We start from the raw sequence: 15,627 nt of genomic DNA on the forward strand, positions 1-15,627 counted from the left end.
TCCTTCAGCCTGCTTCACAGCCAGATCCCTAGTATGGTGAGCCCTACCTGCACCCCCCAGCCCCCAACAGGTTTCCCTAGCTGCTACTTCCTCTGTTCTGTGAGGAACAAAGTCAGTTCTATGCTGCTGCTCAAGAGTTGCCTTCTCCCCAAATCCTCCACAGGACACCAAGCTTTATTGTTCTCTGTTTCTATTCTGTAGTGAAGCAGAAACGTAAACATTTCTGATAAAGCCATTTTGAATGTTTAACAAGATTTTTAACTGTGCTCACCTTGATGTCTAATTTCTCAAGGTAAAGCAAAGCTGATATTTTCTGGATTCCTTAATTACCTCTTCCATCCCCGCCCCCCCCCCCCCCCCCCCACTTTCTAGCAGGTTCTCTACTGGCTAGATCACAGAGCAACCAAGATTGTGTTGATTAGTTATTGGGAATTGGGAGAAACTGATCTTAGTTCAATTCAACATTTTTTGAATACCTAACGTGTGCCAAAGCCATAGGTGTTATGGAAAATTCAGAACTGAACAAGGTAAAAAGGCCTGTGTTCTGGGGAAGGGAGGGCTAACCTATGCCCAATACTTACAGAGTTTCTTGGATATGGTGAGTACATAGAATAGAAGTGTAAAGAGAATACTCTGTGAGAAAGACAAGAGGGAAGTATGTTTAGAGGTAAACCATCAGGGAAGTCTTCATGATGGGCTTCTGGTCCTGAAGGAGGAAGGCAGAAAGAGCATGGTGGCCATAGCTTTATTGTTTCCAATTATTATTCCAGTGAAATTTTCTCTAGAGATCTTCTTTTACTTATAAAAAGGCATGTTAGAAGCCTGCCAGGTGATTACTACACTTTTATTTACTAGTAATTGATCAGATGGGTGTTCCTTGATTAGTAATGACCATGCCTTCTTGTATTAGTTTCTTGACATAGCACTTTACATTAGAATAATGCACTAAATATAAACATGCCTAATAAAAAGTTAGACAATAATAAACCTTCCATAGGCAGTACTTCTAATATTCCGTAATATGTGCTTTATTTTATCCATGCTTCTAGGCAGCTTGGATTTTAAAGGCACGAGCACTAACTGAAATGGTATACGTAGATGAAACTGATGTAAATCAGGAAGGAATTGCAGAAATGATGCTGGATGAAAATGCTATTGCTCAAGTTCCACGTAAGTACTGGCTTTTCCATTAAGTCAATGAAATGCCACTAGAAGGAAGAATACTATTTGTATATAAAATAAACATAAGACATTATATACATGAAAAAATGTTGTATTGAGTATATGGTCTCTATCCTGCCATATAGTACAAAGACTTTCCTTCCCCAATTCAATTATATTATCTTAAACTTAAGATGTGAGATTGTTGTATAAAAGCAATATCAATAAAATCTATATTATACATTTGAAAATGTTTTATATTTAAAATGCATTCTAGCTGAACTACTTATCTAAACATATCAGAAGATTGTTTATCTGAGAGTCAAAACACAGGAAGCATCCAAAAAAACAGAAGTGTTCTAAAAGGATTTTTTAAAGAAATGATCATTGGAAAACATCACTTCACTGTACTAATTGAAGGTGATTTGCTCTAATGTGTGATGTGAGGTGATGGAGTGATATGCCGGCCTGTGAAGGCCTGTCGGGATTGCCATAGAGGCCCGGTCCCTGGCCTCTGGATGTGCTGGCACAAATGGTATTTCGTGATGATCATGACATACAGTGGTCTTGCTGTATTTGATAGTTACAACAGCTATCAGTCACTTACATGTTTTGAAAGATAACTTTTAGAGCTTCAAATGGAAATTGAGGAAAAAAAATAAATATGGTTCATGTTAAAAATGTCTTTTTTCCCCATCATTTTGCTCTTTTGGAGTTAAAATATCTAAATTCTAGATATTGTAGCAGGAATAAACTATGAGTATAGAACTGTTTTTTGGTGCTTTGGAGCTTTCTAGCCTTGAGTTTGAACTTCAGCTCTACTAACAGGTTGACATCTTTACCTAACCCTTTAGGCCTTTGCTAAATGGGTGAATACTACTACCTTATAGACTTTGTTTGAAGATTACATGTGATTACATCAGATAACATGATAGATATTCAATAAATATCCGTCTCAAACACATTTCCATAAAATACAATTCCTGTTATTGATGTTCTTTTCACTAGGCCAGCACATTCCTAAAAATTACATTAGCTGACAGTTTTTAAAGATTAATAACTCATATTAATTGAATTTGCCATCTCATCTCACAGGCCCTGGAACATCTTTGAAACTCCCTGGAACTAATCAGACAGGAGGGCCTAGTCCAGCTATCAGGTATTTACATCTGTTTCATACTTTTTGTCATTAAATATTGACCAGACTGTATGAGAATCTTCCTTTATCGATCTTTTTTTTTGTATTATCACAATGTACACCTTCCACAGGCCAATCACTCAAGCTGGAAGACCCATTACAGGTTTCCTTAGACCTGGCACACAGAGTGGAAGGCCTGGCACTATGGAACAGGCTATTAGAACACCCAGAACTGCCTACACAGCTCGCCCTATCACCAGCTCATCTGGAAGATTTGTCAGGCTGGGAACGGTGAGTTCTGTCAGCCTTCCCATAGTTTTGTATTAGCAAAGTAGCTTTACGTGATATCATTTTTTTGCTGTTTGTTATAGTGGAAAGTTATATGGAAGATTTTTTACAGGTGATTCTTTTTACTTATGTTTTCTTTGTAATTTTTATGCTCATTTAACTCAATTTATGTTTCAAGAGGAAGTTTCAGATTTCGATTTCTTGTTCTGTGTTTTTCTCCCATAGGCTTCCATGCTTACAAGTCCGGATGGACCTTTTATAAATTTATCTAGACTAAATTTAACAAAATATGCTCAGAAACCTAAATTGGCAAAGGTATGTACTTAAAATGATTTTATGTTTTGAAGTCATGTTAGATGTATTATAACAACATTCTAGGAAATAGAGAAAACTTGTGAAGGAAAGGCTATGTCTTGATTGAAATGGAAATGTTTACTATATAAAATTCCTCTTAAAAGTCAGTCAGAAATAAAGCGTATATACCATTATTTTAGGAAATTGTTTTTCCTCTAATAAAGAACAGCAATTTAAAAAAATTTTAAATTCAAGTTAGTTAACATACAGTGCAATATTGGTTTCTGGAATAGAATTCAGTGATTCATCGCTTACATACAACACCCAGTTCTCATCCCAACAGGTGCCCTCCTTAATCCCCATCACCCATCTAGCCTATCCCCAACCACCCTTCACTCCATCAACCCTCAGATTGTTCTTTATCATTAAGAGTCTCTTATGATTTGTTTCCCTTTCTCTTTTTTTCTTTCCCGCTTCCCATATGCTCATTTGTTTTCTTTCTTAAATTCTACATATGAGATCATATGGTATTTGTTTTTCTCTGACTGACTTGTTTCACATAGCATAATACTCTGTAGCTCCATCCATGTCATTGCAAATGGCAAGATTTCATTCTTTCTGATGACTGAGGAATATTCCATTATATATGTATACCACATCTTTCTTATTCATTCATCAGTCAGTGGACATTTAGGCTGTCTCTATTGTTTGGCTACTGTTGATAAAGGAACAGCATTTTGTAACAAATAAAACAGATATGCAGCATCATCTTTGTGGAAAGAAGCTTAGAAGGTCATCACTGCATCAGTGTGTGTTTTCCTTTTTCATCTTGGATTGTTCTCAGAAAAATAATTTTCTATTCTTGTAGAATTTTAGGATTGTCAAAAGGAAGATTAAAAAATAAGTACTTCTAATTAGTAATTAGGCAGGCATCTCAATATCACCTACTGGCTTGAGTGATCCTTATTGAGAATTACATTAATAATTCTAAGTACTCAAAGACTAGGTGCTTGGCACCTGGGTGGCTCAGTCATTTAAGTGTCCAGTTCTTAGTTTTGGTTCAGGTCATGATCTCAGGGTCATAAGATCTAGCCCTACATTGGGCCCTGTGCTCAGTGGGGAGTCCGCTTGAAGATTCTGTCCCTCCTCCCACTCATGTACTCTCTCTTTCTCTCAAAATAAATAAATCTTGGGCAGCCCGGGTGGCTCAGCGTGGTTTAGTGCTGCCTTCAGCCCAGGGCATGATCCTGGAATTCCAGGATCGAGTCCTATGTCAGGCTCCCTGCATGGAGCCTGCTTCTCCCTCTGCCTGTGTCTCTGCCTCTCTCTCTGTGTGTCTCTCATGAATAAATAAATAAAACTAAAAATAAATAAATAAACCTTAAAAGAAAGATTATATGCTCCTTTAAATTAAAGACAAAGAGTGAAAATAAGTGTGTATATGTGTGGTAAGAGAGAGAGACTGAGAGGTCCATGATCTGTCCAGTGTATAGATAAACTTGGAGTTGAACTTGGAATAATTCAGAAATATGAGCATTTAGCTGATGCTAAAACTGGTCTAAGCCTAGTCCAGGTTTGTAGCTGTAATCTCTGAATTCTATACATGAAATGAGCTCATTCTGAACCTTGGTTCTAATGGCGTTTTACATATTTACTAAGTGTCAAACACTAGGGAATATAAGAATGGATGCTAGCCATACAGACTTGAAATTAAAATCAGAGAAAGAAATGTCAGTTGATAGAGAATTAGCCTATAATAACACTGATGACATTTTTTCTTAATTTCTTATTTAACAGCAATCTGGTCAACTTCATTTAGCAGAATTATAAAGCTACATTTATTTCCCTTACCTTCATAAGAATAGAGTATTCACAGCAACTCCTATGGAATATATGGAACTCCTGCCTTTTAGGCCATTTAGCTGGTATCATTGGTGTTTTCTCTCTCTCTCTCTTTTTTTTTTTTCTTTTTTTAAAGATTTATTTATTTTAGAGAGAGAACTTTAGGGGTGAGGAACAGAGGAAGAGGGAGAGAGAGAAACTTAAGCAGACTCGGCACTCAATGTGGAGCCTGATGTGGGGCTCGATCTCATGATCCTGAGATCATGACTGAGCTGAAACCAAGAGTTGGTCACTTAACTGACTGCACCACCCAGGCACCCCCACATTGCTGTTTTCTATCTAGGGAGTGCAGTCCATGAAGGCATCTCCCTCAAACTAAGATGCTTCCAGGACAGATATAGTATATGTTCATAGATTTTTTTGTGTGTGTGTGTTCATAGATTTAAACTGAACTAGAGGGATCCCTGGGTGGCACAGCGGTTTGGCGCCTGCCTTTGGCCCAGGGCGCAATCCTGGAGACCTGGGATTGAATCCCACGTCGGGCTCCCAGTGCATGGAGCCTGCTTCTCCCTCTGCCTGTGTCTCTGCCTCTCTCTCTCTCTCTCTCTGTGACTATCATAAATAAATAAAAATTAAAAAAAAAATAAATAAACAACTAGATTTTGTGCTTTTTTTTTTTTTTCTTTTTTTTAGCGTGTTGTAGAAATAATGCCCGGTTTTTCTGTCTTTGGTTTCCAATTCGCCTTTACTCATCAGGACTCATTTCGAATAATAATTGCTTGAGTTGTCTATGGTTACTCCTTTTCACAGCAATGGTAACTGCACTCTTGACTTTTCTTCTTTATAACAGAACCAATGGAGAGTTAGGTGCAGTTTCTAAAAGAAGGGCCTTGTCCTAGTTTCTTTTTTCTTTCTTTGGTTGCCTTTTAAGTTTTCTCTGGTAATAATCTTGAAATGCTGGCCTCTTTGCAAGTGTACAATAATGGCTCTATGGACAAACGTGATACCACCAATGGGGATTCAGTAGATGCTTATTTATTCAGATGAGTTGAGAGAAGTATTAAAATAATGGTTCCCAGACCTAGTTGCACATCAGAGTCATCTACACATCCCACTTTACACTTAAGCTCTACTTTGTTTCAGAAGAAACTTCTAAATTTTCTCCATATCTAAAGTGTCATTATCAATACCATATATACGTAGAGTGTGTAAAATAATGGGCTAAATCTGTTTTAGGATAATCCCATAGTTGATGTTTTCATTTGTCCCTTTCTAATAAAATAGTATGTATAATACAAAAACACTGTTTAGTTATTTGAGTTTTCCAGTTTGTATTCTATAAATACAGGAATCAGGCATAAATCACTGTATTTTAAAATGGTGATTGTAAAAAATGATGGATAGACCTTTTACTTATAAAGGCACTTTTAGAGTACCTTGTTATTTTGGTTCAAATCAGCTGCTGTCAAAATGGTCTTTGAATTTTGATATAACAATAGAGTGCTTTTGTTAAAAATAAAATCTAATGTACTTTTTTTTTTTTTTTCTTCATAGGCTTTGTTTGAGTATATCTTTCATCATGAAAATGATGTTAAGACTGTAAGTTTTGAATTCATGCTATTTTCTTTTATTAAAAATTATAATAAGACTTTGGGGATTTTGATTCTGAAATGTTCTATTTCTTACTTTATAAACAGATGGAATTATTAAAAATTGGAGCATTACTAATACTTTCAAAACCCCTGTTGGTTTCAGTAGGAAAATTTGTGTAACTATAGGAGTGGTAAGAACTATGCCTGGTCCCTAGAGTATGTAGACACCCACTGAAGAGCAAGATTCAGATAATTGAGAATATTGCATAATGTGTTTGTGCTACAGTTTATTTTTTATGCTAGTAGCACTGTTGATCCTTCTTTTTTCTGTAGTCCATATAGTGTATTAATACGGGTTTACTCATATGAGTATTTCTGGTTTGTTTATAGTGCACCCCTTCCCCCTTCTTCAACATTTTATGAAAAGAAAAATTCAAACACACACAAGTAGAGAGAATAATATAATGAGCCTGTATCACCCGTCACCCAGCTTCAGTACTGTTCAATCATCTTGGTAGCTTCTTTGCAAGAGTTTTAAGGTTATATGCATATTGCTTCATTTGTTTCACCTTTTACATGCTAATAAGCAAATAACCAGTTATCTCACAAATTTTGTCAAATTGAATGTAGATAATTCTGTAGTGTCTAGTGATAGTATTTTCCTATTAGTTTAGGGAAAAAGCTTTTAGGAAAATAAAAACGTTTTCTTTAATCGTGTTTTCTATGTGTCAACCACTGTGGTATATACTAGGAAAACTAATAAAAATATTTTTTCCTCTCTAAGCCATGCAATCTAGCTGAGAAAATAAAATTGGCATAATGACACAATTAAAGAGGTATTGCCAAGCTGTGACATTGTCACCAGATAGCAAAGAAAAAAAAAACTCAAAGGGGTACTATTAGTAAAGATCCACGAAATAAGTTGGATTTTTGGGAGGGAAGGAGGGAAAATAAATGTAAAGAAAGGATAAAAACATGAGCAAGGTATGGAGTGAAAAAAAATAGGCCATGGACTAAGAAATGGGAGGATCAAAGAGACATTTTGAAGAAAGAAGTTGCAGAACATGATGACAGATTTGATGTGCAGGACAGAGGAAAGACACTCATCAAATCTGCCTCCTAAAGGTGCTGCAAGAAGAATGATTGTTTTACTAACAGAAATGGGATAATTAGGGAAAGAAGTCGGTTTCTACAGAAGCTAGATAATTCACTTGAAGGCATTTTAAGTTAAAAATCGTGGCAGTCTATTCAAGTGGAGATACCACTGCAGGTACTTAGATGGACTAAATGTAGGAGAGAGCCTGGGCCCCATACATAGAATGTAGAAGTTGTGATATAGTGAAGTGCTAGTGGATGTGGCCATGTAGGAAGAGAGGAAACTGAGGCTGGAGCAGAAATTATGCACATTTCTGGAAATCAGTCAGCACATGCCATTTTCACTTAATATAAAGCTCGTCAGAGGCTTTCAGTGTGTCATATAAAATCATTTAGTTACACTGTCATTTTAAAGAAACATCCAAATAAAGGAATCAGTCTTTCCATTGCATAAAGCTGGATTTTAGCTTTCTAAGGATTAATTAATTTATTGAAGAGACATTTTTTTCTTTCATCCAAAAATGTCTGAGCCCCTAAAGTTTGTGCCAGCCACTGTTCTAGGTCCTAAGATTACAGAGGGAGGCCAGCAGACAAAATCTCTGCTCTTTCGGAGGTTATGTTCTGGTTTTGGAAGGAAAAGAGAGAACTGGCAAATTTAGAAACACATTGCGTGTCATGGGATAATAAGTACTATGAAGGTAACAGAGCAAGAAAGCAGGTAGGCAAATACACAGTGACATGGGGGAGCATGGTACTTTGGATGGGATGGAAAGGGGATCAGTGAAATCCACTCTGAAAAGACACTTAAACAGAGGTCTGATGAAGGGGGGCGGTGGAGCAGACCATACAGTCCTATGTAGGAAGAATATGTAAGTCAGAGAGAACTTTAACTACAAAGGCCCCGAGTGGAAGCACACTTGAATTGTTCAAGGAGTAGTAAGGAGGCCAGGGTGGTTGGAGTGAGGTCCGTGAGGGGAGGAGTTGTAGACAATGGATTCAGAAAGTAGACAGATTGTATACTCTTTGTAGATCATGGTGGTGATAATGTCTTTATTAAGAGATTCATCTTGAGGATGTCATTCTACATTTGGCATTGACATAATGACATTGACGAATAGGAACCACATTGAAGTAAAATAGGATTTATTCTCTGCACTAACTGAACTTATGTTCTAAAGGTTCTAAGGATTCTAAAGACTCTAAAGAGTCTAACAGAATTAACCTTTATATATTATGTATTTTAGAATGCTTTCACAGTTCTTCATATTTATTGATCCAAAAAAATGTGTAAAAAAATGTGAACATCTTAAAATCTCAAAAGTTTGAAAATCTTAAATAAAGCGGTGATTTTCACATTTTTTTCCTTAAGTAGAACAGCCTTTCTCTTCAAATTAAATCTCATCCAGACTCTGCTGTATAAAACAGACAAAAGCAGAGCTGCTTGAATTCAAGCAGAAGTAGCAGACCAAGAACACATTCACTGGGCCTCCGCCTTACTCCGCCACGTGAGCTCCCACCCCTTAAAGCCTAGGGCTCTTGAGTAGTTCCTAAATCCTACTGCATCACCTGGTGAATTTTAATGTGATGGATTTCTGGATCCATGCTAGACTTCCTGAATCAGAATCCCCATGGGTATGTCTGGTAAGTCTGTTGTTAATAAAAAGCTGCACAGGCAATGCTAATTTTTAGCCAGGATTGGGAACTGCTGCTAAAGAATATAGTTTGAAAGGCAGTGATTAATAGAAGGCTGGAATGCTGGGCCCTCTAATATAGGAAAATAGAGCTGGGAGCATGAACAGGACTTGAGGGCCAGAGCTCCATATGTAATAAATAGGGGAGAATGTGTCTCCTGGTTCCATGAAAGAAGCCCACAAATTAAGAGAAAAGGCCCAGCAAAAGTGACTGGCAAATAGATCTCAGTAGCAAGGCAATGTTATAAAAATACCATTTGAAAGCTAAAGTCTGCAGTATCCATTTTGTATTTTTATTCTTAGGAACCGTGAAAGGCAACATTGAGCACAGTTTTTGACTCTTTAAAACAGATGCTTATACTTCATTAAACAACACTGTTGAGAAAATTTTTCTAAAGACTTTTAGACATTTGATGAGTGATGAATTTTTAAAAAATTCAAACTAGCAAACAAAAATTTATGAAGCAATCACAAAGGAAAAAGGCTTACTAATTCATATATATCTCTGCACAGAGAACAGAAGCAAAACGAAACGTAAAAGGACAACAGAGGGTGAAATATGTACATAAGCATGATTTTAAAATGTTAGTGTTTGTTAAATAGGAAAAAGCTTATCTGAATTTGTTAGGAAATGTTTTATGGAAATGGAAATGATCCGGCAACAGAAAATTTACATTAGAGAAAATGCCAGTAAACAAGCACATTAGAGATGCACTTTCTAACATAAAAATGTAAGTTAAGGAAATTTTGGACTTGCAATTTTGCATTTATGAAATTTGGAAAAAATGCTGGAAGGGAGTAGAGTAATTGTTATACTGACATAGATGATATTTTAAGTGGTATAATAATTTGGAAAAGATTATAATATAAAACAGATTGCTATAAACATTTTTTCCATTTGTTTCTATAATTTCCCTTCTCAAGAAATTTCACAAAGTGCTCAGATACACTTGCAAAGATGTTCATCGTAGCATTAGTTGTAGTAGCAAAGCAACCTGGACAGTAACCTGTATGTTCAATGATAGAAGACAAGTTTAGTAAATTATAATGCACTGCATGCTGGGGTTTTATGCAGCCATTAAAAATCATAATTATGAAAACTAGACAGAAACAGAATACACATATTTTTATATATACTTATATAAAGTGTTTTTAGTGTTAAGCCAACAAAGTATACCATTTAGCCTGCACATTAAATAGAATTATCACTCTAAACATATATATTTGTAACATATAGAAAATATTACCCAAAAATGGAAATAAAAATATTGCAGGGTTAATGTATATTAATTCCACAAATATTTGTTAAAATACCTACATGGTGCCAATAGCTTACATTATAACAGTAAATTAAAAAAGCTATACTTCATAGCACTAATGGAAATTATCCAGTTTTCAGTAATGTTATAGCAACTTTCATTTCTAAATTTAGCTACAAATTAGGGGCAGTAATAAATTAAAATCCTTGTAATTGCATGCTGCTTGTTATTTTCACCTGCTTACCCTCAATACATGTATTTTATAGAACATGAAATTAAGCAGTTTTTGTTTTTATTTAGTGAAAAACACAAATTGTTCCTCTGTTTTCCTCTTATTCATTAACTTATTGATTGGTTTATTACTTGATTGGGTTATTCTTTAAACAAGTTATTATTGAATACATGTGTTTTGGTGCTGTGATGGATGTGAGCAGTATTGAGTAGGACACATGCCCTATGTCTGTTTCCTTACTCTGTTATGGGCTCATTGCATTATAGTTCTTTTATGGATCAGCTTGTTCCATTAAGATGTCATTTTAGATTTTTACCACAAATGTCATTTTCTGAATGGAAGAAGGATTTAGGTAATGAGCAGAAAGCATGCATTTTTATATCTTTTTTCCAAACTATGTTTTACAACATTAGTTAGAAAAAGAAAAGAGGAATTGTTTTTTTAACATGCTGAGGAAATCAGAGGTGCTTTTATATTAGTTACTTTGGGTGGCCTCCAAATTTCTTTTTAAACGAACTATTTTACACAGATACAGAGAATATTATAGACAAATAGGGAGGATACTGTGAAGTTGTACTTAAATGTTAAGAAAGAATGAAGTTGATTTTCTGTGGAAAACTTTACTTCTGTCTTTCCATTCTTAATGCTTTTTCCATTTGTTGTGTGGGCAATATTGACAAAACTAAGTGCCATGTGGGTTGGTGATTCTGTATTTGTGTACAATTATGGAGGATACTGTAGGCAACTAAAGAGAATATTATGAAGTGATAGTTAAGTGATAAGAAAAAGTAAAGTTGATTTATGGAAAACTATATTTCTGCCTTTGAGTTCTTTTTAACTCCCTTCCCTCCCTTGTACCTTTTGGGGTGATATTGACCGTACTGGCAAAACTAAAGTGGCATGTGGGTTGATTCTGGAATCTTCATTTATGTATGCTCTTTAATTTCATCATCCTAAAGTTGTTGCAACCATAACAATAACTAAAAGATGGCTGTTTCATTAAGAATATTAGTGGTTGGAGCACTGTTCCTTAAAAATACACTGGGATGCTCAGTTGGGCATATTCACAAACACTACTACTTGGTAGTCTAGATCTGCCAAGATCCCTTCTCCTTATTGACTTTTATGAACTTATGGCTTTTATGTGACATTCTAGGCCTTTATTAATATCTAGATATTACATTGATTAAATTATTCAAAGATTCTTAAATATGTAGTCATTTATTTTTAAAAATTGGTAAAGACTTGAAAGAAATATAGATCTGTCATTATTTTAATATTTTAAAAAGTTAATAGCTTTTAATTATGAATCTTATTACTCTGACAGTTTTGTTTGGCTCTTAATTTCAATAGAAGTCAGAAATAAGGAATAGAATTAATTCAAAACACACATCATTCTTGAGTGCCTTTTTTTTTTTTTTTTTAAGATTTTATTTATTTATTCATGAGAGACACAGAAAGAGACAGAGAGGCAGAGACATAGGCAAAGGGAGAAGCAGGCTCCATGCAGGGAGCCCGACACGGGACTCGATCCCAAGTCTCCAGGATCACGCCCTGGGCTGACGACAGCGCTAAGCTGCTGAGCCACCAGGGCAGCCCTCTTGAGTGCCTCTTAACAGCATGGCAACGTATTAAGAACAACAGAGGTGGGTAAGAAGGGGTGCCTGTCCTCAGGGAACCTAAGGCCCACTTAAAATAGTCACAGTTTTGTCTAGTACAGCCTCAGTGTTCATATGATGAGTGATCACTAAAATGTATTTTTTAATCATTTTTATTCTATATTTCCTTAATCAGCTCAGCACAGACATAGAGGTCTTACGTAGCAAGACTTGTTTTAGGACCATAAGCAAAGTCAGCAGCCTATAATAAGTGCTAAATCTAACCGTGGGAAATCAGAATATGTGACAAATTTAGAGTGACGTATTTTTCTGAAAAACTAGAAGATCTGTTATATTAAACATGAGACTGAATATGATCTGCTGGAAAAGTTCTTTTTAAAAATTAAGTTAAAATTAATATGTTCAGATATTTACAATTCAGTCCTGAATTGAGCTGATTGAAAATATGTTTTTCAAATTATTTTCAGAGATAATGCTAATTAAAGTTACACTTTCCCCCTGCATTTTTTGCTTCACTTTTATTTCTGGTTTTGGGGGAAAAAGGACAGTAAGCATATGAAAGTAGTGTGTGGCTTGTTCTTAATTCCCATAGCTTTCAAATAGAGGTGTTGATTTTTCAGGTCCATTATAACCTCAGTGTGGTGACACCATTCCTTTATAAAGGGTTTGCATATTTAGAAGTTTCCCCTGGAGCAAGATAAGATGGGGAAACACAAGGAAAGCTGTTAATTTTGTGGTAGGAGGGAAGGGACTCATCTGGCTTGCATTTCAAGAAAGAGTTCATTTTAACACATGGACAGTAATATGGGATATACTCTGAGCTCATAGAACTGAAATCTGAAAGTAACTTTAACTGTTGGATATCATGATTATACTAACACTGACTAAAAGAATAAGAGTTTTCCAACCTTGAGAGAAAATAATAAGTATAATAAAACAATGAGAATTCTCTTTTAATTAATAACCTGAGTTTTTATTCACTGGATCTTCACCTGAGCTTCAAATTTGTGTAAAGATTGATTTGCTTTCCTTTTTGTCCAAATAGTTTCTACTTCTTCTGTATAAAATCCTAATTCCTATTTAGTCACCTCTTATCTGATCTTGAATAAACATTAGAAGGAACAAACTAGAAGACATTAGAGAGAAAGGGATAAACACGTCTAAAATATGAAAGCAACTCAGAAAATCTTGTTCATTCTGCAGCAAAGGAGTCTGACCCTCAGCATCACTGGATTTGAACTGGGGTCAGAATGATGGAACAGTGGTGGTTGAAGACGACAGATATCCAAGGGCCCTTGGTCCTTTGACTCTTCTTCATGATCCTGTTTGCCAGACCATCTATCTGCTTACTTGGTCTTTCTCTATTTCTCTACATCTATCTTAAAGTGGGGCCTTGCATTTGGACCTGGCTGACACACCAAAGGCTTGACTGCCACTGAGTTTAGAGGTGCTTTGAATCATTGGATGGTAGATAAAGGGTGGGGAGAGCATACAACTTAGGGGATTTTTTAAATAACCATTTTATGTAGTGTATATTAAAATTGTATTCTAATATGTTGTACATCTGCTTTCCTTTGATTAGTTTTTACATTCATCTGCTGTCAACCCTCTGGTCTGGAACCGATTATTTAGGGAAAATTGGTGGAGCCATCTGGAAACATGAGCCACTTGAGTTTCTGTCTGATTTCTAATGCATGTTTTGATCAATGCTAATTATATGGTTTATCTCATTATTTATTGTTTCTGTTCATTGTTCGAAAAGAAAATCCTAATCCAAAATGAATTGTTTTCAAAGGCTTTGGACTTGGCTGCCCTTTCCACAGAGCACTCTCAGTACAAGGACTGGTGGTGGAAAGTACAGATTGGAAAATGTTACTACAGGTAAAATTTTGATTATTTGTGAAGGGCTTAGACATGGCGGCATATTTTAGAGTCTCAACTCTGATCATTATTTTTCTGGGTGAAACTTCCTCAGGAAGAAATGAAAAGTGTGTCTTTGTTGAGAGAGCATTTAATGTGGTAGCAGTAAGAACTGATAATAAATAATAAATAATAATAAAACTGTAATGCTGGGCAGGGGAAACTCTGCACCTTCAGATCCAACACCTCTTTTTGGATGAGGAAGCTGAGGCCAGAGAGAGCCCGTGATTTGCACCAAGAACTAGTTAGTAAAATAATAGTAACAGGCTTGTTAGAATTGAGTTCATTGTTGCTTGTTCCTCTTCTCTTGCTCTCAAGTCTTTTTATGTCCCCTGATGCCTCACATCTGTAAAGTGCTTCACGATTGAGGGCTAACTTGTCCATATGTGACATGATCTCGCTTAAATCTCACCACACCTGGAGGTAGTTACTATTATTGTTAGCTCTTTGTCCAGATGAAAAAAACTGAGCCTCAGAAAGATAAAGTGACTTGTCCAAATTCACACAGCCTGTCAGTGGAAGAATGAGAATTTGAGCTCAGCTTTCTGATATCAGTTCTCTTACTACTTGCACAATTCTGTAGTGTTTCTCTAGGATCTGAATATTCTTACATTAATTTACTTAATGTTTAAACACATTTTTTTTCCTTAGAGAGAAGGAGAGAGCACATGTGCAAGCAGGGAGTGGGGCAGAGGGTAAGAATCTTCAAACAGACTCCCTGCTGAGTGTGGCCCTACACTGGGCTCAATCCCATGACCCTCAGATCACAACCTGAGCTGAAATCAAGAGTTAGACGCTTAACTGACTGAGCCACCCAGGTGCCCCCTAAACACATTTTCAAGCAAATTAATTGAGAGGTCAGGAAAGTTGTAATTAATTATGTGAATATTACACAGCAACTAGAAATGAGATTTAAAACTTGTCGCCTAAAAGCAAAACAAAAAAACTTGTTGCCTGATATTGAAATGCATTTGGAGCATTTGTAAAATAGAGACAAATGGGCAATTGTATTTTATAAATATAAATACATCTTTTAGTATTCAAAACAAGGTAGACCGGTTACTGGGAGCATCCTTCAGTACTTAAGAACTTTCCTTTAGTGTAAGGAAAAAGAAATCTGTAAATGGAATAAAAAGGATGCTTATTCTTTTTTGGTTGAAGTTAAGACTACTTTCCACTTAGATATTTTACAAGAACTTAAGTGTTTTTCTGCTATTAGACTGAGGAAGTATTTTCTACTAAAAGGTAATTTCATAGCATCATACCATTAAACTTTTATGAATATAATTTCCGAAAGCAAGCTTGAAATCTTGAGCTTCTAAACAAAACCCTAAGACATCTTTAACAATTAAAGAGAAACACAATTTGGATTCCTTCTGCCATTTGTATGAAATGGCATTTAAATAAGTGCACCTTGCCAGGTTAATCAGCCTTCTCCTCTGACCCTTAATTGCCTCTCGTCTTTAGTATGGGCTCAGCACTCCTGCAGTCACTGA

General features: G+C 35.8%; 1 protein-coding gene across 1 annotated transcript in view; it reads left to right on the forward strand.

The window, feature by feature from the left end:
- TTC8 (tetratricopeptide repeat domain 8) overlaps window positions 1–15,627 on the forward strand; it is a 52,822-nt gene that overhangs the window by 14,406 nt on the left and 22,789 nt on the right. The window contains exons 2-7 of the mRNA NM_001284469.1: window positions 1,050–1,170; window positions 2,257–2,320; window positions 2,431–2,590; window positions 2,813–2,902; window positions 6,278–6,322; window positions 14,007–14,092. Coding sequence (NP_001271398.1) covers window positions 1,050–1,170; window positions 2,257–2,320; window positions 2,431–2,590; window positions 2,813–2,902; window positions 6,278–6,322; window positions 14,007–14,092 — 566 coding nt within the window. The remainder of the gene's footprint in view (window positions 1–1,049; window positions 1,171–2,256; window positions 2,321–2,430; window positions 2,591–2,812; window positions 2,903–6,277; window positions 6,323–14,006; window positions 14,093–15,627) is intronic.

This window comes from Canis lupus, chromosome 8 (genome assembly GCF_011100685.1).
Source record: "Canis lupus familiaris isolate Mischka breed German Shepherd chromosome 8, alternate assembly UU_Cfam_GSD_1.0, whole genome shotgun sequence".
NCBI lineage: Eukaryota > Metazoa > Chordata > Mammalia > Carnivora > Canidae > Canis > Canis lupus.